This window comes from Manis javanica, chromosome 1, assembly GCF_040802235.1.
Source record: "Manis javanica isolate MJ-LG chromosome 1, MJ_LKY, whole genome shotgun sequence".
Lineage (NCBI taxonomy): Eukaryota > Metazoa > Chordata > Mammalia > Pholidota > Manidae > Manis > Manis javanica.
Window position 1 is genome coordinate 194425549 of NC_133156.1, and position 25478 is coordinate 194451026.

The 25478-nt window shown below is 33.7% G+C and overlaps 3 protein-coding genes across 9 annotated transcripts in view; 2 read left to right on the forward strand and 1 right to left on the reverse strand.

The window, feature by feature from the left end:
* FANCL (FA complementation group L) overlaps nucleotides 1-25478 on the forward strand; it is a 171234-nt gene that overhangs the window by 58928 nt on the left and 86828 nt on the right. For 4 of the 6 annotated variants that reach the window (XR_012121174.1, XM_073212889.1, XM_073212874.1 and 1 more), the window contains 6 exons: nucleotides 10915-11065; nucleotides 13314-13397; nucleotides 13872-13917; nucleotides 13995-14076; nucleotides 14880-14996; nucleotides 16325-16396. Coding sequence is in view for 5 of the 6 variants with exons in the window: in XM_073212889.1 (XP_073068990.1) it covers nucleotides 10915-11065; nucleotides 13314-13397; nucleotides 13872-13917; nucleotides 13995-14076; nucleotides 14880-14996; nucleotides 16325-16396 (552 nt within the window). In the remaining variant the exon portion in view is untranslated. Of the gene's footprint in view, nucleotides 1-10914; nucleotides 11066-13313; nucleotides 13398-13871; nucleotides 13918-13994; nucleotides 14077-14879; nucleotides 14997-16324; nucleotides 16397-16715; nucleotides 17217-25478 lie in introns of those variants that run through there. The other 2 variants (XM_073212877.1, XM_073212882.1) reach the window with 1 other exon arrangement.
* VRK2 (VRK serine/threonine kinase 2) overlaps nucleotides 16653-25478 on the reverse strand; it is a 99698-nt gene continuing 90872 nt past the window's right edge. For both annotated transcript variants that reach the window (XM_037020445.2, XM_037020447.2), the window contains exon 13: nucleotides 16653-17119. In XM_037020445.2, coding sequence (XP_036876340.2) covers nucleotides 16805-17119 — 315 coding nt within the window. In that variant the 3' untranslated portion in view covers nucleotides 16653-16804. The remainder of the gene's footprint in view (nucleotides 17120-25478) is intronic.
* Nucleotides 17340-21526, forward strand: LOC108396883 (nipsnap homolog 1). Its single transcript, XM_073212896.1, is given in 4 exon segments — nucleotides 17340-17581; nucleotides 17583-17744; nucleotides 17746-17897; nucleotides 17899-21526. Coding segments are annotated over 4 exon segments (543 nt in total). The 5' UTR covers nucleotides 17340-17473; the 3' UTR covers nucleotides 18020-21526.

The window sequence follows — 25478 nt, forward strand, 5'->3', positions numbered from 1 at the left end:
CATTCTTGAAATAAATCAAGTCATGGTATATTTTATATCTATCTATTAGTTGATCCAATTGCTCAGTAGATAACACACACACACACACAAAATCTCTTATGTATATTACATATTGCAAGATTCCATTTCTTAATATTTTGGGGAGTTTTGCATGGAAGCTCAGAAGAGAAATCCCTTTGCTTTCTAGCTTCCAAACTTTTGTTTTTTCCAATTCTCTCTGTTTTTGTGAGGTTGTGTCTTAGTGAGTTTTTGGGGAGAGTGAAATTAGATGTGTGTATTTAATCTGCTTGTCTTACCTAGTAGCTTTAATCCTTGTTTTATATAATATTAAATATGTAGTTTGTACTTTGATTCTGATGTAGTTGTGAACTTTGAATATTAAAAATCTTTTCATTGTTTTCATCAATAGGCTGCTTATTAAAGAGAAGAAGTATTGAAATTTCTAAATAAGTATGCTAAATATGAATGGGGTTCCACATTTCCAACTCGAAGCAAGTGGCAAAAGAAATACATCCTGTGACTTATTTTCATGCTCACTTGTATAATTTGTAGGGGATTAGGTGGAAAGTTCATGGTTCTTTGGACATTTTTGAAGCTTAGGTATGATAAGCAAGAGCAATTACAAAGGTCTAGGGAAGTTATTCCTGTTTTTAGTGCTTTATTAGATGAATTATACAGCGGTCATGGTCAAGTCTGTCTTAACATTTACCTTGAAAAAGTACGTAAACAGAAAAGCAAGGAGGAACATTTTTTTCAGAAGGAAACAATTATTTATTATCTACTATATGTGGAATACTGAGCTGGATCCTGAGAATGTTAAGATGAATCATACAGGTTCTACTACCATAGGATAACCTTTCAGGAGTAACTTTCAGCCTGATGAGGAGAGAGAGATTTAAAAGCATAATTTCAGTAAAATGTCTTGAGTGATATGCCATTTTTTTTATTGAAGTACCATTGATATATAATCTTATATTGGTTTTAAATACACAACACAGTGGTTCAACAGTTACTCATATTACTAAATCCTCACCACTGCTAGTGCAGTTACTATATGTCAACATAGGAAGATTTTACAGAATCATTGGCTATATTCTCCATGCTGTACTACCATCCCTGTGACCAACTAATTGAGAAGTTTTGTGCTCCTTTTTCTCCTTTTACTCCCAGTCACCCATCCTAGTCCCTCCTCTGTGGTAACCACTGGTCACTTTTCAGTGTCTATGAGTCTACTGCTATTTTGTTCATTCTATTTTGTTTTGTTTTTATAGTCCACAAATAAGTGAAATGATACAGCATTTGTCTTTCTCTGCCTGGCTTATTTCACTTAGCATAATATCCTCTGGATCCATCCATGTTGTTTTAAATAGCAGGATTTCTTTCTTTTTTATGGCTGAATAATATCCCATTGTATATATATGTACCACATCTTCTTTATCCTCATTCTATTGATGGACACTTAGTTGCTTCCAGATCTTGGCTTTTATAATGTTTCAATAAACATAGTGGTGCTGTCTTTCTGAATCAGGTATTTTGTTTTCTTCAGGCAAATTCCTTTAAGTGGAATTACTGGGTCAAATGGTATTTCTATTTTTTAGTTTTTTTGAGGAATCTCTCTACTGCTTTCCACAGCAGTGGCACCAATTTACATTCCACCAACAGTGGAGAAGGGTTCCCCTTTCTCCACATCCATGTCAATGCTTGTTATTTCTTGTCTTTTGGATAGCGGCCATTCTAACTGGTGTGATATCTCACTGTTATCTTAATCTGCATTTCCCTGATGATTAGCACTGTGGAGCATCTTTTCATGTGCCTGTTGGTCATCTGTATTTCTTCTTTGGAGAAATGTCTGTTCAGGTCCTCTGTCCATTTTTTAATCTGGTTATTTGTTTTTTTGGTGTTGAGGTGTGTGAGTTCTTTATATATTTTGGGTGTTAACCCCTTATCAGATAAATTGTTTATGAATATATTCTCCCATACTGTAGTTTGCCTTTTTATTCTGCTGATGGTGTCCTTTGCTGTACAGAAGCCTTTTAGTTTGATAAGCCATTTTTATAAGGTGGAGAAGAGGCACATAATCTAACCTGATGTGGTCAAGCAAGTTTTCTGGATAAGATGTTACTTGATCTCAGTGAATCTTAAGAAATATTAGGCTTGGGAGGAGAACTAAAATACTAGGCTTTAGAAGAGAACTGCAATAGCCAAAAAACAAACGCATGAAATTATAGGAAATAATGCAGGAATTACATATCATTTAGTATTCTATGGTCAGCGTTAGAGATAAGACTGGAGCCTTTGTTAAAGTAAGGCAGGGTTTATTATGTAAGAATAACTTGTTTTTTTTGTGCTTCACAGATACTGAGTTTTTTACAAATTGGTTTGCGGAAACCCTACGTCAAGCAAATCTGTCAACACCATTGTTTTTTCATTGTTTTTTGCTCACTTTGTGTTTCTGTGTCAAATTTTGATACTTCTTGAAATATTTTAAATGTCTTCATTATGTTTTTTATGGTGATCTGTGGTCAGTGATCTTTGTTAATCATTGTAATTGTTTTGAGGAATCACACACCATGCCCATACTTCCTACTCAGCCATCTGCCCAGAATCCTCTCTTATATTGGTTTGAATTTTTAATTTTTTTTAATTTTTATGGTCTTCAACACAGGATAGCCAAGGACTAGACTGGAAGTGCCTGCTTAAAGATGCCCTGACAGCTGTTTCTTTCTTTCTTTTTAAATCTCCTTTTTTGTTTAAACAGAGTTGTTACAGTCATTCCATGAAGGCTACCCATGCAGTGACTGTTTCATGTGACTGTGGCCAGATACCCTTTTACATGACTTAAAAATAGTAGCAAATCTTTTAAATTATCAGTAGTCAGTTACAGTCAAAATAAGTATAAGAAGCGGTGATACATTTGCTATGGCGTGATTGACACAGAGTAGCATTTGATTAAATACATTTAGTTATAGAGGTACCTATAAAGAGTTGAGAATATCAATGAAGCTTGCAAATAAGATCAAATGAACTGAATAGTTAAGAGATTTATCATCTCTTTAAAGATATCTGATTGGAAATGTTGTAATTAATATTAAAATTGAATTTCTTAAAAAGCTTAATCTCGCTATTTCCTTCTATTGAAGCCTTTTGAATCCCTCAGAGATAAAGACGAAAATGATTGAGGATTTATCTTCACATATTATAGCAAAGTATAAAAAAATCAGAATGGAAAGCAACTGTTGCAAGTACCAGAAAATTATGCTATTAATTTAAGTGTCATCAGAGCACAAAAGATCACATTCCGGGACTATGAGAAAATTATTAAAATACTGGAAATAATAGTACTTAAAATGAAGATATTATACTCAAAGATCTGGTTAAGTGACTGACATTATTATATCACTTCAGGTATTATAAAAGTAACAAAATGCTTTTAAAGATAATAAGCGTTACATTTTGAGATCGGCAGTGTTCACACTTTTCTGCTTAAGTGCTTTTCTATTTTAACATAATTTAATAACAGTTATGAAGGAATAGCTAACATCTGAGTTCCTTTATATATCTTTTCTCCTTCCTCCTTCAATATACGCATTTCATATAGCTCTATATATGTGTAAAAGTGATAAAATTTCATTCTGTAAGTGGTGGGTTTATGAGCAGTGGCTCTCCTGCCTTTAACCTGGCTGTTAGAAACATTGCTCTTTTGTAATTTTGTTAGCTCATAATTGTTGAGAAATCCAATGCAAAGAAAGTACTGCTGTGTAGATCCATTGCTATCCAGAAGTTAGAATAAGTGTTTAACAGCTTTCTTGGAGCATAATTGATACACAATAAGCTGAACATATTTAAGATGTACAAATGTTTATACCCATGAAATCAACCCCACAGTCAAGGTAGTAAACGTTCCTGTTACATTGAGGTTTACCCCTTCCCCTTGGTAATCCTTCCCTTTTGTCCCTTTTGTCCTTCCTGGTCTCTAGGAAAGTACTGATTTACTTTCTAGAATTTTATGTAATTCTATATATGTACTTTCCTTTGTCTGGTTTCTTCCCTCAGCTAAAGCTTCATACATGCTATAGCATGTAATAATAATAGTCCATTCTTTTTATGCTGAGTAGTACTCCCATTGTGCAGATACACCATATATTGCCCATTTGTTGATGGACATATGGGTTGTTTTTTTTCAAGATTTGGCTACTATAAATATGCTGTGAAGATTATGTGGACGTCATCTTATAAAGATGTGTTTTCACTTCTCCAGCAAATACCTAGGAGTGGAATGGCTGGATCATACAGGAAGTGTATATTCATCATTTTAGGAAAGCTCTAAACAGTTGTCTGAAGTGATTGTACCATTTTACAATCCCAATAATAGTATTTGAGATAGACAAAGATTTTGTAATACATCAAAAACAAGATCAACAAAACAAACTGATAAATTGGACTTCACAGTATTTTTCAAGAACAGAAACTTTTAAGACAATGAAAAGACAAACCACAGACTAGGAGAAAATATTTTCAAATTATTAACCTGCAAATGAATTTGTGTTTAGGATATATAAAGAGCTCTCAGAGCTCAGTAATAAGACAGTGCAAGATGAACAGACTTTTATATATAGACATATATTTTTGGATACTTTAAAGATGTCCCTTTTATTACCATTAAAGCTTTATATTAATGATTCCATGCAGAAAATTTTTTCAAAGCATATTTAACTCTTAGAGAATTGACCATATGTCACTTCCTTTTTTAGCAAATGACTAGGAATCTGATAATTCTTGATCCCCAGTTCACTTTCTTTGTGTCCACCTTTTACTCAGCTATATTGCTTCCATCAGCTTATGGTGGTGTGTCTGTCTTTTTTTTCATAGAAGTAGAGGTGCTGTGCAGTATTCATTTCAGGTATGCAACAAAGCTATTCAGTGATTTTGTATTTATAAACAAAAGCTCAGCATGATAAATGTAGTTACCATCTATCACCATACAGTTATTACAGTATTATTACTTATATTCCCTATGCTGTACATTTCATCCCTGTGACTTATTTTATGATTGGATGTTTGTACTGTTTTATCCTCTTCACCTGCTTTGCCATCTAATGGCAAACTTCCAGTTTTTTTGTCTGTATTTGAGTCTATTTATTTTTTTAGATTCTACGTATAAGTGTTATATGGTATTTGTCTTTCTCTGACTCATTTCATTTAGCATAATATTGTCTAGGTCCACCCCTGTTTTTGCAAATGGCAAGGTTTTATTCTTAATATTGCTCAGTACATACATACTGAGTAATATTCCACTGTGTATATGTACACATCTTCCTTGTCCATTTATGAATGGACAGACACTTAGGTTGTTACTTATGTGTCTTAGCTGTTGTAAATAGTGCTGCAGTGAACATGAGGCTGCGTATTTCTTTTTGAATTAGTGATTTTGTCTTCTTTGGGTAATACCCAGAAGTGGAATTACTAGGTCGTATGGTACTTCTATTTTTAATTTTTTGAGGAATCGCCTTAATGGCAGTAAAATTTTACATTGCCTCCAACAGTGCACGAGGGTCCCCTTTTCTTTGCATCCTTGCAAACACTTGTTTTTTGTTGTTTTGATACTAGCTATTCTGACAGGTGTGAGGTAATACCTGGTTGCAGTTTTGATTTGCATTCCTTGAATGATCAATGATGATGAGCATTTCATGTGTTGGTTGGCTATCTGTATATCTTGGAGAAATGTCTGTTCTGGTCCTCTGTCCATTTTTTAATTGGATTTTTTTCTTTTGGTACTAAGTTATATTTCTTACATATTTTAGATGTTAACCCCTTGTTGGATTTGCAAATATGTTCTCCCATTCAGCAGGCTGCCTTTTCATTTTGTTAATGCTTTCCTTTGCTGAATACAGAAGCTTTTTAGTTTGATACAGTCCCACTAGTTTATTTTTGCTTTTGTTTTCCCTTGCCTGAGGAGACATATCCAGAAAAAAATTGCTAGTGCCAGTGTTGAGGAATTTACTGCCTATGTTTTCTTTTAGAAATTTTTATGGTTTCAGGTCTTACATGTAGGTAATTCATTTCAAGTATATTTTTGTGTATGGGTAAGAGAGTGCTCCAGTTTCTTTTGCATGTAGCCAGCCTGTTTTCCCAGCACAAGGTGGTGTATCTTGACAAAATATCTCACTTCACTTCTACAACTGCTTTTTTCTTTCTTTGCCCCAGAGCTTTTTTTAATGCTGGGGCTAAAGATGCCTGTGGGAGCCACCAGGGATACACATGTATGCAAATCTGGAAATGTGAGAGAATGAATAATCCCCTTTAGGGCAACTTGACCAATGGGGAATGGAAGCCAGTGAATAAATTCTCCTGGCCTCTGTTTCTTGGGCAGCAGTTCTGAGGAAGCTTTATAATTTTTCACAGAACTACCATTGGCCATGGTGACCAGCTTGAAAGCACACCCTTACTTTGACTCTCTCTTCTCTGTTTCATTCTTTCCAACCCTCACTCACTCCCAGTCCCTAAGATTACTTCCAGTAACCTTTTTTCAACAAGCCCTTGTCTCAGGCTAGGTTTTCTGGGGGAGATCCCAAGCTCAAATTATCATTGCATGTGTCAGTTATTGTTATAGATGCAGATAAAGAAAAGACAAGCGTCAGTATCTATCAATCAATACTTGTGGCCCAGAAATTTAATCCTTAAAAAAAAAGAAACCAGATATTTGCTTTTTGCTTATTTGATTTGGTTTTCAAGATTATACAAAACCCATGCAACTTTATTTGCCCTTCTAAGCAGTATAACTTGACAGGACTTCTTCAAAATAGATTTTAAGTCAAAAGACTGTACTGGTCTTCTCATATGGTTTACTTGCCCATAGAAAATTTGTAATTTTAATAGTTGTGATTAACTTCCTTTGACTTGTCATCACCACACAAAAAATTTTATGCACCTTCTACATAATAGGCCTTAGGCACTAAACTTTTTAGTTCCTATCTAGTTTCTTCATAGAATGTAATAAAAAAAAGTTTCTAATTTCAGTAACTGGTACTAGCATGTTTTGAAAAGAGTTTAGACTTAAGCATGTAAACAGTTCATCAGTGGATAATGACACTGTGGAAACCAGATCACTGATCTCTTTCACTGAAGGTACAGCCTTTATCCATGGAGCCAACAAGAACATCTTCATTTACTTCCTTTTTGGCTATGCTTCATAAGAAAATGTGATACTTTCTTATGGTTTTTGGAATAATGATATTACCTAGTTTTCTAATGGTTTCTTTATTCAGCGTGAATAAGAATAACCACCCTAACCTTCTCTACTTAGATATCGTGGTGCTTGATTTATGTACACCTACCAGAAATAAAAGTTGGCAAGCATTGCCAAAATAAAGTGATTATGCTTTAGCATTATAGAACTAGTCAGGGAATAGAATAAGCCTCTTAGTATTTTTGTAAGGTCATGATTTAGTGACCTTTGATCGGATGAACTTTCTAATGGTTCATGATCTGAAGGTTTAAGTGTCAAATCTATCATACTGAATGGACTCTTCAGTGATCTTTTCAGTTGTGTTTGTTCAGAAGCTTTTGTTGCATCAATGCAGGGATCCCACATGCAGGTCTTTCACTGAGAAGCCCATACACAGAACAGTCTGGGTATTCTAATTTCAGTGCAGAGAATTTCATTAAGGGCATTAGATGAACCTTTTATTAGACTGATCTCTTAATAACTTTATGCCTGCTCTTTTCAAATCATGTTATCTATTTTTTCCCTTGAGATTAATACATGCTTTTTATTCTTTGACCTTTGCTTTTCACAAGGAAGATTGGACTCCGTATCAGGGACTATCTCCCGTTAAGCTTAGCTCTTGTGCTCCCTGTGCATGTAATGTTAAAGAGGTCATTTTCCAATTTATGGTGTTTAGTCTGTCCCTTTTTTTCCTGTTACGGCCCTACCCCACATAAAAATACATATAGATGGAAAAATACAGAGGCAAAATAACTTGTGGTTGGTATGCCTTCAACAGAGGCCCTTGCTGCAGATCTTTAAGTAGAATGTATTCTTCCCATCACCTTGCTTAGTATTTTTTAACTTTCTCAGGGTATCTTTCTTTTCTTCTTTTTTATATGTCTTAAGAACAAAAGATTGTTTAGCATCCCATCCCTTCTCTCTCCTAACTCTGCAAGGCTTAGGTGAGAGACTTCTGCATCATTGTCTTGGTTACTAGGATACTTCTCTGTGAGACAGTTTATCAGTCTTGGAACACTAAGTCTTCTGTGTGTGTGTTTATGGGTTTTTTTGTTTTGTTTTGGTTACTGTTGTTTTTTTTTTTTTTGCTGCTAATTTCTATTGTCTTTTTCAGTTTTTTCTGTCTTAAATCTTTGTTCATCTATATCATTTCCTTTAATCACGGTATTATGTGTACATGCCAGAAAGGATGGCACTGAACCACTTGTAATATTCTGGGTACAATTTTTGGACCTTCACCATATTACAGCTATATAATTGCTTTGCTATTCCTGATAGGAATTTGTGGTTCCAAATCTATTCCAAAAACTCAAAAGTTTTGGAAGATTTAAATTTTTCCCTATATTTTAGAAAATAATGACAGTTGTATAATGTATTTTTGACTTCTTTTAAATGGGGATACAATATGTAATCTAAATATTTTGATTCTGGTATGAAAGTTCTCAATTAGAGGAAATGATTAGTGTACATTGAATCATATAAATTGTTTATATTTAATGGATATATATTTATATATATAATTTGGATGAGAAAATATGTTTTCAACCACAAATTGGGACCAAATGGGAGTATATTATAGTAATTGGCATCTTAAAAGGAACTACAGGTACTTTTAGTGTAAAGAAATACCTACTTTATGGATTTTCAAACAGTTATATCTAAAATTCTTGACTATTAGAGCTGGAAGTCACCTTAAAAGTTATCTCCCCCACACCCACATGTATACATGCAATGTTAAGGCTTTGAAAAGCTGAGTAAGTCTTGATTGAATACCTCATTACCATCAAGATTAGAGTTGTGACTTCCGTGTGAACTAGGTGCTGTTATTTTTGTGTCAGAGATCTCAACATAGTCCTGACACATTTAAAATACTAGTTTCATTGAATTAAGTTTGGTATATTTTTCAAAGTACTGGGCATATCATGAAATGAAAGAATGGCTAACTATTTATTTCCCTTACATGTTTATGATTATACATATAATACATGATATTGTAGGAAATACGGAACAATACAAAGAATAAAATAGAAATGGTTGTAAAAAGGTTTTTTTTTTTAAACTACACTAGCTTAGGGACCAGTGAAGCATTGGAACAAAGTCACTGGAGCTGAGGCAGAGCAAAACCACTCTTGATGATTTTGGAATGGATTTAGGGATCTGCAGCATGGCCCCTCAGGGCTCACCTCTTCAGTGAGGCTCTGTCATAAGGCAGGGACAGCGGGAGTGCTGTAAGAGAGAAGCCGAACCCTGGAACTGAACCACCTCAGTCACTGAAGGTGCAAGCAGATCCCCATCCAGTACACCTCATTTTTCTCACCGTCTTCTGATTCTGAGGCTTTGCTTATCTCTTTTTTCTCTCACCTGAAGGTTAGCAGTTAGAGAAATGATGTCTAAATTTATGAGGCTGACTTTTTTGATCATGTGTTATTTTTCTTTGGGGTATTACCTCTTTAGCCCCCATTTTAAAACTAATGTATTTTTTTATTGATTTTTTCAGTAGTAACCCTTTTAAGAGTATCAGTCCTTTGTCTAAGATGATACAGATATATATATATATATATATTTTATTTGTTATTTCCTTTAATAGGCTGTGAACTTCTCTAGGTCAAGGACTATATATGTCTTATAATAATTTCAATTAATTTTTAACATATACTATATGCTAAGACTTAACATTCTATATATCTCACTTGAAGCCTTTAAGAGCTAATACTATTTCCATATTACAGAAGCAATTGAGATTAAGTAATTTGGGAGAAAGGTGCAACTAGCTTTGAGAGGTGGAGCTATGAATGAGATCCAAAATTTGACTATGAAGTCTGTGAATCTAACTAATGTATTGCATCTTACATTTTCTTAGATCAACCAGTGTCAGATGCTCATAGATGTCTACAAAAACCTTCCAAGTGATGAACAGTCTTGATTAAATCCTGTGCTCATAGATTTATATTAGTATTTGGCACTACTTCGCAGTTATTTCACACAGTACCTAAATGCATGAAAAGACATCTTCAAAGATGATACATGTAAAATTTCATTATAGATAAGCATTAACAGATAAACATTTGCAATTGATTTTGTTAGGGAACACTACCTTTCAGCCCCAGTAAAACATTCCTCTTCTACCGAAAAAGATGCATTAATCTCATTAGATCCATATTACAAACATGTACTCAATTATTATATTTTGAATATATTCAGTAAAAACTTTGTGGGAAAACTGTGTAAAGCCTTTTGCCTTCTTCAGTTGTCTGCAAGTTACTAATGTTTAAAACTAATCTGATTACAAACAGCACTGTATTTAACTTGATAACTACAGCAAAAATGAAAATTTTCATAAAATTTTAGATACTATGCCCAATATATTTACATATACATTAAGTCAGTCATACACATGATCTTGATTAAAAATTAGTACTCCATATATGGAGTATGAAATGCATGACAAAAATATGGCACTTAAAAAGCAAGTCTTCATAAGATACGTAGTCCAGCAACTAAAAAAGAATTGTCACTGCTACTGGAGGTGAAGAGATGTGAAGCAGGGAGAGCTGAACCTTGTTTGCTTAAGTCTAATTTTAACTTAAACACAGCTTAAAATTTCTAAATTGAATTGTATTATAAGTGAAAGCTTCTCTGCTATTGATGGTGTAATACATCTTAACTCAGCTTTTCTTTGCTTTTCACAGAGCTCCCTAACAGGCATTTATAGCCAGTTCTTGGCAGCGTTAGAATCACTGAAGGTGTTCTGGGATGTAATGGATGAAATTGATGAAAAGACCTGGGTACTCGAGCCGGAAAAACCTACACGGGGTGCGACAGCACGCAGAATTGCATTAGGTAATGAAAAGGGGTTAAGGAGTGTTTTGGGGTTTTTTTTAGGTGTTTCATTGTATTTTGTATTACTTAGGAAAATGACTCTAAAGGTGACTTTGGACTCTCAGGTGAGACTTTTTTGTATGAAGTCAACTATTATAACTTTCTGGGATGAACTATGATTTATTACCATGTATTTAAATATAAATATTTCAGGTGAAAAGGGCAAGTATTGAGGTGTTCCATTATAAAAGGTAATCTGATGGAAATTGCAACAAAGAGTGTTTAATTTGCTTTTAATTAGCACAGAAATGGTGGAATAGGTTTTTCAAAACTTACATTGCTTAGGAAAAAAAACAGCAATAATGATGACATCCTTCATCTGTGACAGTAGACAAGGTTAATATGCACAAATCTGGAAATATTGTAAGACAAAAATAGAGAGGAGAATAAAAGAACCTGAAGTGGGCTGTATGTGTGCCTTTCAAAAGAGTAAACAGAAAGCGCAAAATAATAATCGAATGTATTTTAAGTATTTACTATAAAAGTGAAATTAATGAAAAAGATGTGGTTATTTTTATGACCATAAATATCACCCTTGCAGTATTCATATATTTTTACAATAAAATGATTGTTTTGTGCATTTTCATTATGAGTAAACAATACATAAAATCAGTTTTAGAGTTCAACCTCCCTTGAGTTCTCAGTATTTCTGTAGTTAGACAGTTACAAGAAGCCCTGTGTATATTTTCTCTGTCCTTACTCCTGGTCCATATAGATGTGTTTCACCTTTTAGCATATATTCTGAAGGGTGTTTTAAAATTCTGATGTGAATCATATTAGTGAGGAATTTTTATAGTTTCTACCCAAACATAATAGATCATCTGGGGAAAAAGTGACACATTATAAGAAGAGGAAAGTATAATTGTGCAGCAATTCTATAAGTAGTATTGTTATTTAACCAGTTTGAAGAAGTCCAACAGTGTTTAATTTGGAATAATTAACCAAATTATGGTATATCTGTGAACAAGTAGATATTAAGAATGAAAGTATTTTCTTCAAAGAATTGTAGTAGTTTATTATTTTCATGGCCCCATTAATTATTTTTATCAGGTTGTGATTAAATACACCTTTTATCATTTTTCAGCATAAACAACCTGGTTTTTATTTACTATACATTTTTCTTTTAGCTCCATTTTTTTCCTTTTCATTTTTTTGCCTTTGTAGGACCAAGTGTTTAGCAAGTTAACTGAAAGTTAATTGTAGCCACTGTTGTTAAGTCAAAGTACTTTCTGGAGCCATTAGGAGATGACACTGCTAAAGACTAAAAGGGAATTTGTGTTCATTGTAAAAAATACATAGAAAATGAGATTATAAGTTAACTTTTTGTGTTTTTGTTTTTCTCATTTCATGATGTTGTCATTTTTTATTTCATTATACCTTTTTGCCAGATCTGTAATATTATATATTGTTGCCAACCCTAGCTGGAGGCTTATGCTGTGGTATATACAATGTATCAAGAAATTTTTGCCATAAAAATGAAACTCAAGTTGACCTTAAACAATTACACTATGTAGTTTCAAGAAATAGTAAAATTTCTGAAATTTGTACTATTCAAGTACAGTTAAATTTATGGAAGAATCTAGAGCTAAGTAGAAATAGCTTTTTCTTAGATTCTACAAACTAGGTTGGGTGTGTTTATTATTAAATGAACAGTTTCCAATTTAATATGAATTGAGCCCTCTGTTAACATATAGGGAAAAGCTTCACATGGAGCCAAAGAATTCAGAAAATGTTTTTCTAAAAGTTCAGAAAACTCAAATCTTAAACATGTTTACCATTTGTTTTTTTTCCGGCCTTTTTATATTTGACCATAGTTGTATTACTTTTCAATGAAGTCATTTAGACTGTTTCTTAAGATTGTTTCTTAAACTTGTGTTTTTCTTTTTATATTAAATTTATCACTCTATAGGAAATATTTATTTAAACTAGAATTCTGACCAAAATTCCAGTCTAAACTAATTATATTCCTATAGATTGGTTGTTTTTTGGAACTTTGGGTTCCCAAAATCTTTAGTCATAATCATAATTTCAAAGTTTCTTTCTTTTAAACTATATAATGATATCTTTACCTTTATAAAAAACTATCTATAAAACATTTGGCTAATCCTTCCTTGGATGTACAATGAAATAAGTACCCAAACAGATATTCTTTTATTTTTTGTTTGATGAACTGTTGTTCTTCTAAAATTTTTATATTCTTTTACGCTAGGAATGAATGCTTCAATAAACATAGAGGTAGACCCCCGGCATCCTACTCTGCTTCCTGAGTGCTGCTTTCTTGGAGCTGACCATGGTGTGAGATGTGATTTAAATGTTTTTAACAGAATCATAAAATTATCTACTACTGTTAAAATACTATTCTAAAACATTAAGGTATTAATGATAATTATTTTAAATGAAAATGTCTCATTCTGAACTGTGTACCTTTTTTGATACACATGACTTAGATTCTTATCAAGTTGTTAGGAAACAATTCCATAGATAAATTATATATTTCAGAAGTGCTAAGAAAGTAGATGCTAAAAGTATTTATCACAGGAAAAAATTTTTTGTAACTGTGTGTGGTAATGGATGTTAATTCAACTTGGAGTAATCATTTTGCAATATATACATATACCAATCATTATGTTGTACACCTAAAACTAATACAGTGTTATAAGTCAGTTATGTCTTGGTAAAAAAAGAAATTCTGTTCTAAATGTGGCTTTTAACAAAATGTGGGCAGCAAATACTAAATTATTAAACTTTTTTTTTTTAATATCTGAAGTGGTAAAACCTCTGGGAATTAAGCTGAGCAGAAATATACATTTGTGGTAGGTATCACTGCAGTATAATTGTTACTTTTCTATGATTTTACAAATTTCATAACAATTTTTTTTCATGCTTTCAGGGATCCAGAAAATAGTCTGTTACAAAATTTGAAAGATGTTTTAGAAATTGATTTTCCAGCTCGTGCTATCCTGGAAAAATCTGTAAGTTTTATCAGTGCTTTGATAATCCATACCATACCAATGTGCATAATGAAAGTGAAATGTTCTTCTAAGCACCAGAGAAAATATAAGGCTGAAATGGAGGGAACTGGAAGAATATTGTAACAGACTTCTGGACTGCAAGCAACAGTACCAACCACCAAAGACCTTGTTAACCTTTGGTGCTTATAAGTGTACTTTTTCTGTTGTCTTCACACCAGGACAGTGGTTACTGACAGAGGAAGAAAATAGGAAGAAGGGCCAGAGCTCATCAGATTTTGGGGTTTTTATATGTCTGCTTATGGGTGACTGAAATAAAGTTCTAAGTAGCTTGATAGAAGTGTCTGTGAAGGATGGCAGTACAATTTTTCAAAATTTAATAGACACCACTGCATTAGAAAAATAAATTTAGAATTGGTTTTATACAAAGCTGCTAGGGTTGTAAACTACTAAAGTGATGGGATGTCTTTGTCTTTTTCCTTTAGTTACATAATTTTGAAGTTTAGTAATACCTAGCTAATGTCAATTCCTAACTTTACATACTGTGTTTTTATTGATACACAATAGGGGAAAATTAGTTAAGTTTAAACATCTGAGCCAATAAGAATCTGCATTTTAGTATATGTATTTTGGATGAAAAAGGAAACACTCTTCCACAAATAGCTTTTCTAAGGTGTTAAATAGTTTTGTGACTATTTTCTAAAATACAGCAAGTTACTTTTATAAAAATTTCAATATTGTCTATGTCAGATTCATATCTCACCTTATATGTTTTAAGCTCATATGCTTATATCTTTCTTTTGAAGGATTTTTCAATGGATTGTGGAATTTGTTATGCCTATCAACTTGATGGTGCCATTCCTGATCAAGTGTGTGATAATGCTCAGTGTGGACAGCCTTTCCATCAAATATGCTTGTATGAGGTAAAAATAACATCAGCAAGACTTTTTTCAGCTAACAACGTAGAAAATAAGTTATTCAAATAATAACAGAATCTAGACTCTGTTTCATCGATAGTGATCTGATCTTTTGCTGTTGGCATCTGTGCCAGTTCATTCCAGAAACCCATGTGCTTCATTTCTTCCTTACGGTTACTAATGAGTGAAGAAATGTCATGGTGACTAATGAGTGAAGAAATGTCCTGATGTATCCAAGAAGGTGGAAAATGTATCCAGAATATGGTGTCAACTAGTTATTGACATACACAAAAATAGTGCATTGGAATCTTTCAGTAACCATCTCATGTAACCATAGAACAAACTCTGTAGAGTATCCAAGTGGGAGCAGTGGTGGCAGTAAGGTGAACGGGAGCTAGTGCTATAGAGTAACTGTTATGTTTCAGACTAAAGTATAGAATAAATGTAATAATTCTTTCGACATTGAGAAGAATGCATTTTGTGATCTGAATATCTCACAGCACTCTAAGCCCATGACATCACTATTTACTATATGTGAAGTCTGTTTAATTCCTATCTGTAGTTGTTTGCTCCCTAGAGCACTTATCTTAGGGCACAGTTGACATATGATAACTCCATGTATATCTACATACAAAACACCTTGCAATTGTATAGGGTTTTAGTCTTCCTTAATATCACTTTCCTGATTTTTGTGATGAGAGAGAGCAGTAGGTGCTATCTGCACTTAACAGTGCAGAACTTAGGTACTGAGATGTCAGTTTACTTACATAAAATCATAAAATACCAGGTGTAATTATAGAGATACTCTTTAGGGGATGTGTTTTCTTTGTAATAATGAATATTTAATTTTTAAAAATGGACTTCCTCAATCTTGTAATTAATGGGTTGAAAATTAACCTATTATTGGTGCTTAACACCAGAATAAACACCTAAATTCTCAAGAGCCTGTGTTATCTTTTACAACAGGAGTTCTTAATTTGAGATTAATAGATCTAGCTGGGGTCAGTGCACCCCATGAACTTGGATGCATTTTGTCTGTTTTTGGAGGGAGAAAAGCTGCATCATTTTTTTATCAGCTTCTTAAAGGGGCCCATAATTTGGCTATAAACCAGTAGTATAGACCTTGAAGTTCATGTTGGGTTCCTCTTGTTATTCAGCATATTCGTAGTCTGATATTGGCTAAGGAAATGTTCCCCTTACTCTTGAAAAATAAAATTAAAGAAGTAAATCTTGAAATAAAAATACAATGTACTCAAAAAGAAAGAAAATGATATTTGGACTATCTGTTTATCATGCTGACACTGTTCCCTTTTTCTTCTCTTTAAAATCTTCAGTGGTTGAGAGGACTACTGACTAGTAGACAGAGTTTTAACATCATATTTGGTGACTGTCCCTACTGTAGTAAGGTAAGCAAATTATTAATCACATTTCATAAAATGTGCCCAGCTTTTAGTGATATTATGGAAGATCAGCTTATCTAAAACATTTTGAGAAATCTGTTATTTCTATTTAAAAAGAAACAGAAGGAAAGTTTCTGTAAGATAAATTATCCTTATCAATAACAATTTTAAGGTGCTCCATTGATCAAAAAACTTTACAGCCCCTTTCCTAGGTGATCTGAAAATTCAGAAAAGTAATTTTCCAAACTGTATCATGACACCATTTCTAGCATAAAGCAATTTTATTTAGAATGTACACAAACTCTAAAATGTAACTTTTTTATAGCCAATTACCTTGAAAATGTCTGGAAGGAAACCCTGAATATAACATTTCTGTGGAGAACTGGAAACTTTATCAAAAGGATTTTGATATCTTCAGAGAAAACATAAAGACAGATATACTAATATCAAAAGGAAAAGAATGGTGAAGCCATAATAATAGATATCTGCCTTTGTCTTTTCGCTAAGAGTAAACTGGGAATTTGTAAGCCAGAATCCTGTAGTTTCTTCTAAGTCTGTAGCCTCCATATCAGCTGTAGAAGTGTATTTGTACCAAGGTGGAGATCTTGACCTGTCAAATATATCTGGACTGGTACAGTCTTGATGGGATTCATAAGATGCATTTGGAGAACTTTCTACTTCATTCAGAAATTGAGACTCACAATATTTTTGCCGCCTTCTTGTGCTTTCCTATGGAAAAATATGTATATAAAATAGTTTGAGTTTTCCAAATATTTATTTTATGTCCTCTATAAGAATGCTAAATAAAACTTGTTACACAAATCAAGTTCTTTGTGTGTTTATTTTTCCTGAGAAGAGTTTCTAATCTGGTTGATTGGTTTTTTTAAACCAGTAAGTAGGGCAGAATGTGAAAACTGAATTTTCTTGGCAAGGAAAAAAACCAGAGATAATCTCAGAGAGTAAGATAGAAAGCTTTTGGTCATTAATGATTTAATACAGTGATTCTAGGGGAGCTGAGGCACCAGCACAAGTTGGTGGCATGAGTGCTGTGTGCCCACAGAGCAGCCTCGGCTCTAGAGATTGATGTCTTCCCCTGTTAGACCTCAAGAACACAGCTGGTTAAAATCCTTCTTTGTTCAGAAAGTTGATCCAAGAAAAGATGTTCCCTCTCTTCTCCTAGCCAAAAGGAAATAAACTGTCTATACACAAATTACAGCTTTACAATGTTAAAGCAGAATGCCTAACAGCATATGTAACAAAATCTGTCAAGAGGAGTTGCCAGTTTCATAAAGATCACCCTTGCACTTGGGTGGGAACTTGGAACACATGGTATGGCAAGCAGGATCAAATTGTCTTCCCTCCAGAGGTATGAAGGAGGCTATCCAGCCCTCCTGAAGGTCACGAACAAATTCAGAGAAAATCAGGAATTTGGGGCATTATGTAAGGCAAGAAGCAACATACCTCTTTCTAGGAAGAATCAGCTGCTATTAACGTTCAGTTTCTGGAATGTCAGGACCTAATTTATGAACCCAGATCTTAGCACTAGATCTCTGACCAGGAACTATGATTGAATGAGGCAATTACTGTTTTAAGTGCAAAATACCAATTTTTCCCCAAACTGATCTATAGATTCAACACAATCCCAGTCAAAATCCTAGCAGCTTTGGAAAAGCAAAGGACCCAGAATAGCTAAAATCTTGAAAAAGAACAAAGTTGGAGGGCTCACATTTCTAAATTTCAAAACTGACTATAAGCTAGCATAATCAAGACAGTAAGGTACTGGCATAAAGGCATACACATCAATGAAGAGAATTTTAAGTCCAAAAATAAACACATATATGAGCAATTGTTTTCTGACAACTGCACTAAGGAAATTCAATGGGGACAGTCTTTTCAATAAAAATCCTGATACAACTAGTATCCTTGCAAAAAGATACATTTAGACCCCCTACTTCACATTATATATATTGACCAAAAATGCAGATCAAATATAACAGCTGGAATATAAAACTTTCAGAAGAAAAGAAAACAAAGGAAAAAAATCTTTGTGACCTAGAATTAGGCAAAAAGTTCTTAGATATAACACCAAAATCACAATCCACAAAAGAAAAAAAGAAAAATTAAAATTCAACAATTCATCAAATTAGAAACTTTTGTAAGTCAAAGACAAGCCACCATACTGGGAGAAAATTTTTCAGATCATATATATGATAAAGGACTTGTATCCAGAATATGAACTCTTAAAACTCAATAGACAACCCAGCTGAAAAAATGGGCAAAGGATTATTCTCCAAAGATAAACAAGTGGCAAAAAAACAGGAAAAGATGCTCATCATCCCTACTCACAGGGGAAATGCAAATCAAAATCATGAACAGATACCATTATCAGGATAGCCATTATCAAAACAGAAAACAAGTGTTGGTGAAGATACAGAAAAATCAGAACTCTTGTGTACCATTGGTAGAAATGTAAAATGATATAGCATTTATGGGGAACAGTACAGAGGTTACTCGAAACATTTAAAGTAGAATTACCATATGATCCAGCAATCTCACATACAAAAGAATTCAAAACAGCATCTCAGAGATGTTTCACACTCATATTCACTGCAGAATGATTCACTGTAGTCAAGAGGTGGAAGCAACCCAAAAAACCAAGGACAAACATGAATAAAATGTGATATATATAATAGAATATTATGCAGCCTTCATAAAGGAAATCCTGCCACTGATCAGGTTAAATAGCATTTACATATAAATTAATTAGATGTGGTGGTGATGGATGATATCCCCACCTAGGTAAGTCAAGCTACTAAAATTTCAAGATAGAACTGTCTGTGACGAGACCTGTATACCTCATCTCTGAGCAACAACTGATACCAAATGGGAAGGCACTCAAAGGATTTAACCACCAGTTTTCAGTTCACTGACAGATCTGATTACAAAAGATAGTCTGTGGCAGTGGCTGGAAAAATGTGAGTCATTAGCTGGCTGCCTGTTTTGTGAATAAAGATTTATTAGAACACAGCTATAGCCGTTTGTTAATGTATGCCTATGGCTGCTTTTACATGACAGTGGCAGAGTTGAATTGTTCTGACAAAGTCGACCATAAGCCTAAAATATTTACTGTCTGGCCCTTTAAGAAAGAAGGTCAGTGGTATTATTTTTCATATTAGAAAAAGCACACAAATTATTTTGGGATATTGTTAAAAATGCAGGTATCATTCAGGTCTAAGGTAAGACCTTAGATTCTGTGTTTTTAAGAAGCTCCAGGTGAAGTCAGGCAGCTGATTGGCACAGCACACCTGAGTTGCAAGGGATTAAGGTATGCAATAATATTTTCTACCAGAATAGTGGTTCTCAACCTAGGACAGTTTTGCCTGATAGGGACACTTAACAGTTTCTGGAGACCTTTTGGATTGTCACAACTGGGAAGAGGTACTGTTGGCATCTACTGGATAGAGGCCAGAGATGCTCTTCTACAGTATTCAGGACAGTCCTTTAAAACAAATAACCAAGCCCCAAATGCAAATAGTGATACTGTTGAGAAAACCTTCATTAGGAGTAATTATTAGCCTGAATGCACATAAGAATGAATTAAGAAGCTATGAAAAATATGTTTACTATCTATGAAAAGTACCTGTAAAATACTCGTACGTCTGGCCCTGAGTAATGGGTATCAGACCTTCCTGCCTGCTGTAAAACCCATGAAATGAATATAGAACAATAAAGTTGGACAAAATATATGAAGTAACTTACCAGGCTTAGAAAACAAGTCTGATTTCTTGAGGAAAGGAAAACCACCCAGACCCCAGAGAGGCTACAATTTAAAATGATACTTCCTTTAGAGGAGTCCTCAAATTCCTAAACAAAAGTCATGACATGATCAAGGTGAACCAACAATAAATTAAGTGTCTGCAAAGACAAACTTGAACATTCCTTAAAGGAATATAGTAAAATACTGAGTTCCAAGAATTTAGCACCTACAATGTTAAGCATACAATAAAACCTTACATGAGGAACAGGAACATGACCCACAACTAGATCATAGAAAAAGAATAAAAATAGGCATGACCTATATGGTAGAATAATCAAACAAGGACAATAAAACATCTATATAAAAACATATTTAGTGAAAAGATGAGGGACTCTAAGCAGAGAAATGGAAAATACAATAAATATACTTACAGAACTGTAAAATTCAACATATGAAATGAAAAATTAATTGGCTACTGATCTGACAACTAGATGCCAGGCAAAAGGAACTATCCGAAATGAAGTACAGCAAGATAAAAGACTGATTTGAAAAATGAACAGCCTCAGAGCCTGTGAGAAAAGTTAAAATATTCTAGCTTGCATGTAGTTAGATCTCAAAAGGAGAAGAGGTAGTAGAGCATGAAACAAATCATAGCTGAAACTTTCCCAATTTGATGACAGATATCAATCCACAGATAAAAGAAGCTCAATGAGCTCAAAGCAGAATGAACAGAGACAAATATCCCTAGAAAACCGAAGATAAAGGAAATCTCAAAAGCAGCCAGAAGAGATTCTCAATGGTAAGAATAAATCAGAAGGATGACTTCCTCCCAGAAAAAAGCACATCCTAGAAGACAGAGAAACAACATCTTTAAAGATGTTGAACAATTCCATACACATGAAGCCTTCAAAATGAAGGTGAGGGGCATCTAGTTTCACAAAAGACAGAGTTAAGTATATTCTACTGTATTCCTCCTGCTAATTAAAACTAAAAGACTTTACAAAAAGCAACTAATAGAACATTCTGAAAGTTGTAGAATAGAAGGCAGACTGGATAGGGACTTAAGACATAAGGAACGACCTACCCACAAGTCTAATCCCCATAACCCCTTCTTTTTGGTGCCTCCTATATCCCAAACTGAGTCATAAAGCAGCCTATAATCTGAAAACAACAATATGTGCAAACAAAAATAAGTCAAAGGAAAGCCTGCTATCTTTAAGCAATGGACCAGGTGGTGGGCAGGTCTACAGTTCCTAACAGTTTTGACTATACCTCTTCTGCTCTACTGAACACCATCAAAGAAACTGCATCTCTCCCATTTCCCACGAGCTGCTATGGAAACTGGGGGTAGAACCCTGTCAAGTATCACCACCCTGAGCTAACTAGGGAGCACACCTACTCCTCCCTACCAAGCAGTGAGGAGACTAGAATGGAGCTCTTTTGACAAGACCATGCCCATGCTAACAAAGCAGTACCCTAACCCACTGGGTGTTATGAAATTATGACACAGTCATGTCAGCCATTCCCAGCCTGCAGTACTGAGGTGGCAACTCTCTCTCCCCACCAGGTACAGGCAGAGCCCTTGAGACTGTCCTTCCCTGCACTAACAGAGGCAGAAGCAGTGTCTCTCTACCATCCTGCACTGCAGAGACTGAAAGAGAGTGCTAATGACCATGCCCTCCTGCAGTAAGTAAGCATCAGTAAAGAGATATCAACCCTCGACTTCTCATTGGCCTCAGATATTGCTGGGAGAAGACCTCTTGACCATCACTGCCATGCTTTAAGCAAATGACAGCAAAGAGGCAGTACCCATTACTCCTAACTAGAAAACCCTGTTCTTGGTAATTAAACTACTAGAGAGAAAATCAGCAAGGTTATAGAAGAAATTGAGACCACAAAACAATGGCATCTGATATTTACAGAACACTTCACCCCAAAACAGGAAAATATATGTTCTTTTCAGTTGGAACATTTGCCAACAGAGACCATATCCTGCATCATAAAAATAAGTCTTAACTTAAAATTATACACAGTATATTTTCAGACAATAATTAGGACAGAGAAATTAAAAAAAAATATTCAAACACTTGGAAATTAACACATTCCTACACCCAAGCCATCAAAAAGTCTCCTGGAAAAGCACATTAAACAAAAATACAATTTTTATTTTATGTATTTTAACAAAAAACATAAGGATTTATGGGGTGCAATTAAAATGGACGTTAGTAGGGCATTTAGAGCATTAAGTGCTTATGTTAGAAAAAAACCAAGGCCTAAAAGCCTATCCTTCCAACTAAACTAGAAAAACAAAACAAACCAAGTCAAGCTGAAGGAAAGAAAGAATGGGAAAATCTCCAAACATATGCAAATTTCAGAACACTCTTCTTGGGTCAGAGAGACCCAAGAGCAGGTTAAAAATATTGAACTGAATGAAAATGAAAATATATCAGAATGTGTGGGATATGGCTAACAATGCTAGAAACGAAACCTGTGTACTCAATACCTGTATTAGGAGAGAAGTCAATTCAATAATTGAGACTTAAGGTTCCACCTCAAGAAAGGAGAGAGAAAATAAATCCATAGCAGAAAGAAATAAAAATAAAAGCATGAACAAATGAAACTGACAACAGAAAAATGAAAAGATTCTGTGAGAAGACCAATACAATTGATAAATCTGACCAAAGATGAAGAGAAAACAAACTACCAATATTTGGAAAGAAAGAGAGATTACTGTAGCCCCCATAGACATTTAAAAGATTTGAACAAGGATATAATATAGTGAACAACTGTACACATAAAAATACAGCACCTTAGATGAAATGGACCAATTCTTAGAAAACCACAAATTAGCAAAATTAACTCAAAATGAAATAGATTAGGGGCTGATAAACTGGTCTGTAGGCCAAATCCAGCCCACAACCTGTTTTAGTAAAGCCTACTAAGAATGTTTTTTTATATTTTAAATGGTCAGAAAAAATCTGTGACAGTTGAAAACTGTATGGAATTTATATTTCAGTGCCATAAATAAAGTTTTGTTGGAAGTCAGTTATACTCATTTGTTTATACATTGTGCATGATACTTTTGTGCTACAATGCAGAGTTGATTAGTTGTAAATGACTATATGACACATAAAACATAGATATTTACTATCTGGCTCTTTGCAGAAAGGTTTGTCCATTCTTGAAATAGATAATCTTAACAGTCTTAAAGAAATTGAATTCTTAATTAACAGGGAAAAGAAATCTTCAGACCCAGATGGTTTCACTGGAGAATTCTCTAAACTATTTTTAAAAGAAACAAAACCAATTATACTCATTCTCATCTAGAATTTAGAAGAAGTCTTCTTAACTCATTTTAAGAGTCAAGCACTTCTCTGATACCAAAGCCAAAGATAGTAGAATAAAAAGAAAATACAGACCAACAGTCTTCATTAACAGATTAAAAGTCTTCAACAAAATATTAGCAAATTTAATCCAGCAACATATGAAAATAATAATAATACACCATGACCAAGTGGGTTTGATTTGAGGAATTTAAGATCAGTTCAGTATTCAAATGCTAATCAGTATCTATCTTGGTAACAGTATAAAGATGAAAAGTTGTATGATTATATTAATTTATCAGAAAAAGCATCTGACAAAACTCACTACCCATTCATGATAACTCTCAATGCACTAAAAGTGGAGGAGAGTGTTAACATACCAATAATCTACAGTTAACATCATACTAAATGGTGAAAGGTAAAAAACTAGAAACAGGTCACATGTTCAACACTACATCCATACTTAATAATACTGCTTAGCAATAAAAAGGAATAAACTTTTGATACATGCAAACCTTGTATGGATCTCAAGGGGGTTAATGGTGAATGAAATAAAGCCAATCTTAACAAGTTATATACTGTATAATTTGGTTTATACGATATGCTCAAAGTGACAAAATTAGAGTAATGCAGAACAGACCAGAGATTAGGATTGGCAGGAGGGTGGCACTATAAAGCAACATGAGGCAGTTTCTTTGTGGTCATAGAACAGTTCTGTAGAATGATTGTGGTGGTTACCCTATACATGTAATAAAATTTCATAAGAACACACACAAACACAAGTGCATGCAAAAACATGATCGAGTATGTTCTGTATTTCAGAGGAATATACAAATGTCAGTTCCTGATTTTGAAAGTAATTCTATGGTTATACATGATGATTTCATTGGGGGAAGCTGGGTAAAAGGTACATGAGAGATTATTTTTGCCATTTCTGAGTCTACAGTTACTTTAAAATGTTAAAGAAAATTCAGAAAAAAATATAGTTCCAGTTTTCCTTATAGAACAAAACAAAAAAAATACAGGTGACATAAAGATATTTTCAGAAAGACAAGAGGTGAGAGAATTAGTTTTCAGGAAATCTACACTGCAGTAAATGTTAAAGGGATGTCCTTAAGCTGAAGGAAAATGGTATCAAGTATAAATTCAGATCTATGTAGTATCTGAAGAATACCAAAACAGTAAATATGGGGGTATTTAAGACTTTTTCTTCCTAAATTTTTTGAAATAAAACTGACTTTTTAAAGCATGATAATAAAATACAATATGGAATTAATTACATATGGAAAAAGCTAAATGTATGACAACAGTAACACAAAGGTTGGGATAAGTGGAAATACATTTCTGTTAATGTTCTTATATGTGAAGTGGTGTATTAAGTCAAGGTAGCTTGTGGTATGAGAAGTTAAATGTGTACATTGTAATTTCTAGAGCTGTGCTAACAGTAGCTACTAGTCAAATATGAATTACACTTAAAATATGGCTAGACTGAATTGCTGAGATATGCTATTTGTGTATAACACCAAATACCAGATCTTTGAAGACAATATGAAAAAATAATGCAAAAATATTAAAACTTTTTATAACAATTACAATATTTTGAATAGTGCTTTAATTAAAGTATATTATTAAAATAAATTTTAACTTTCTATTTTTTTTAATAGGGCCACTAAAAGATTTAAAATTATATCTATGGCTCAAATTATATTTCTATTAGAGTGGTTTTAGAACAGTGGTTTCAAACTTTTTCTTTAAAAGGCCAGACAGTATTTTAGAATTTTTGGGCCATACAGCCTCTGTTGCAAGTACTCAACTCTGCCACTGTAGCATGAAAGTAACCATAGATAATATGTAAGAAAATGAGTATGGCTTATTTTTAATAAGAATATAATATATAATAAGTTTAAATATTTTAAAAATGAGTAGCTAGCTGAATTGGCTCATGAGCCATAGTTTGCTAATAACACCTCCTCTAAAGTAGCCACTAAACAAAAACAAAGAAATCCCC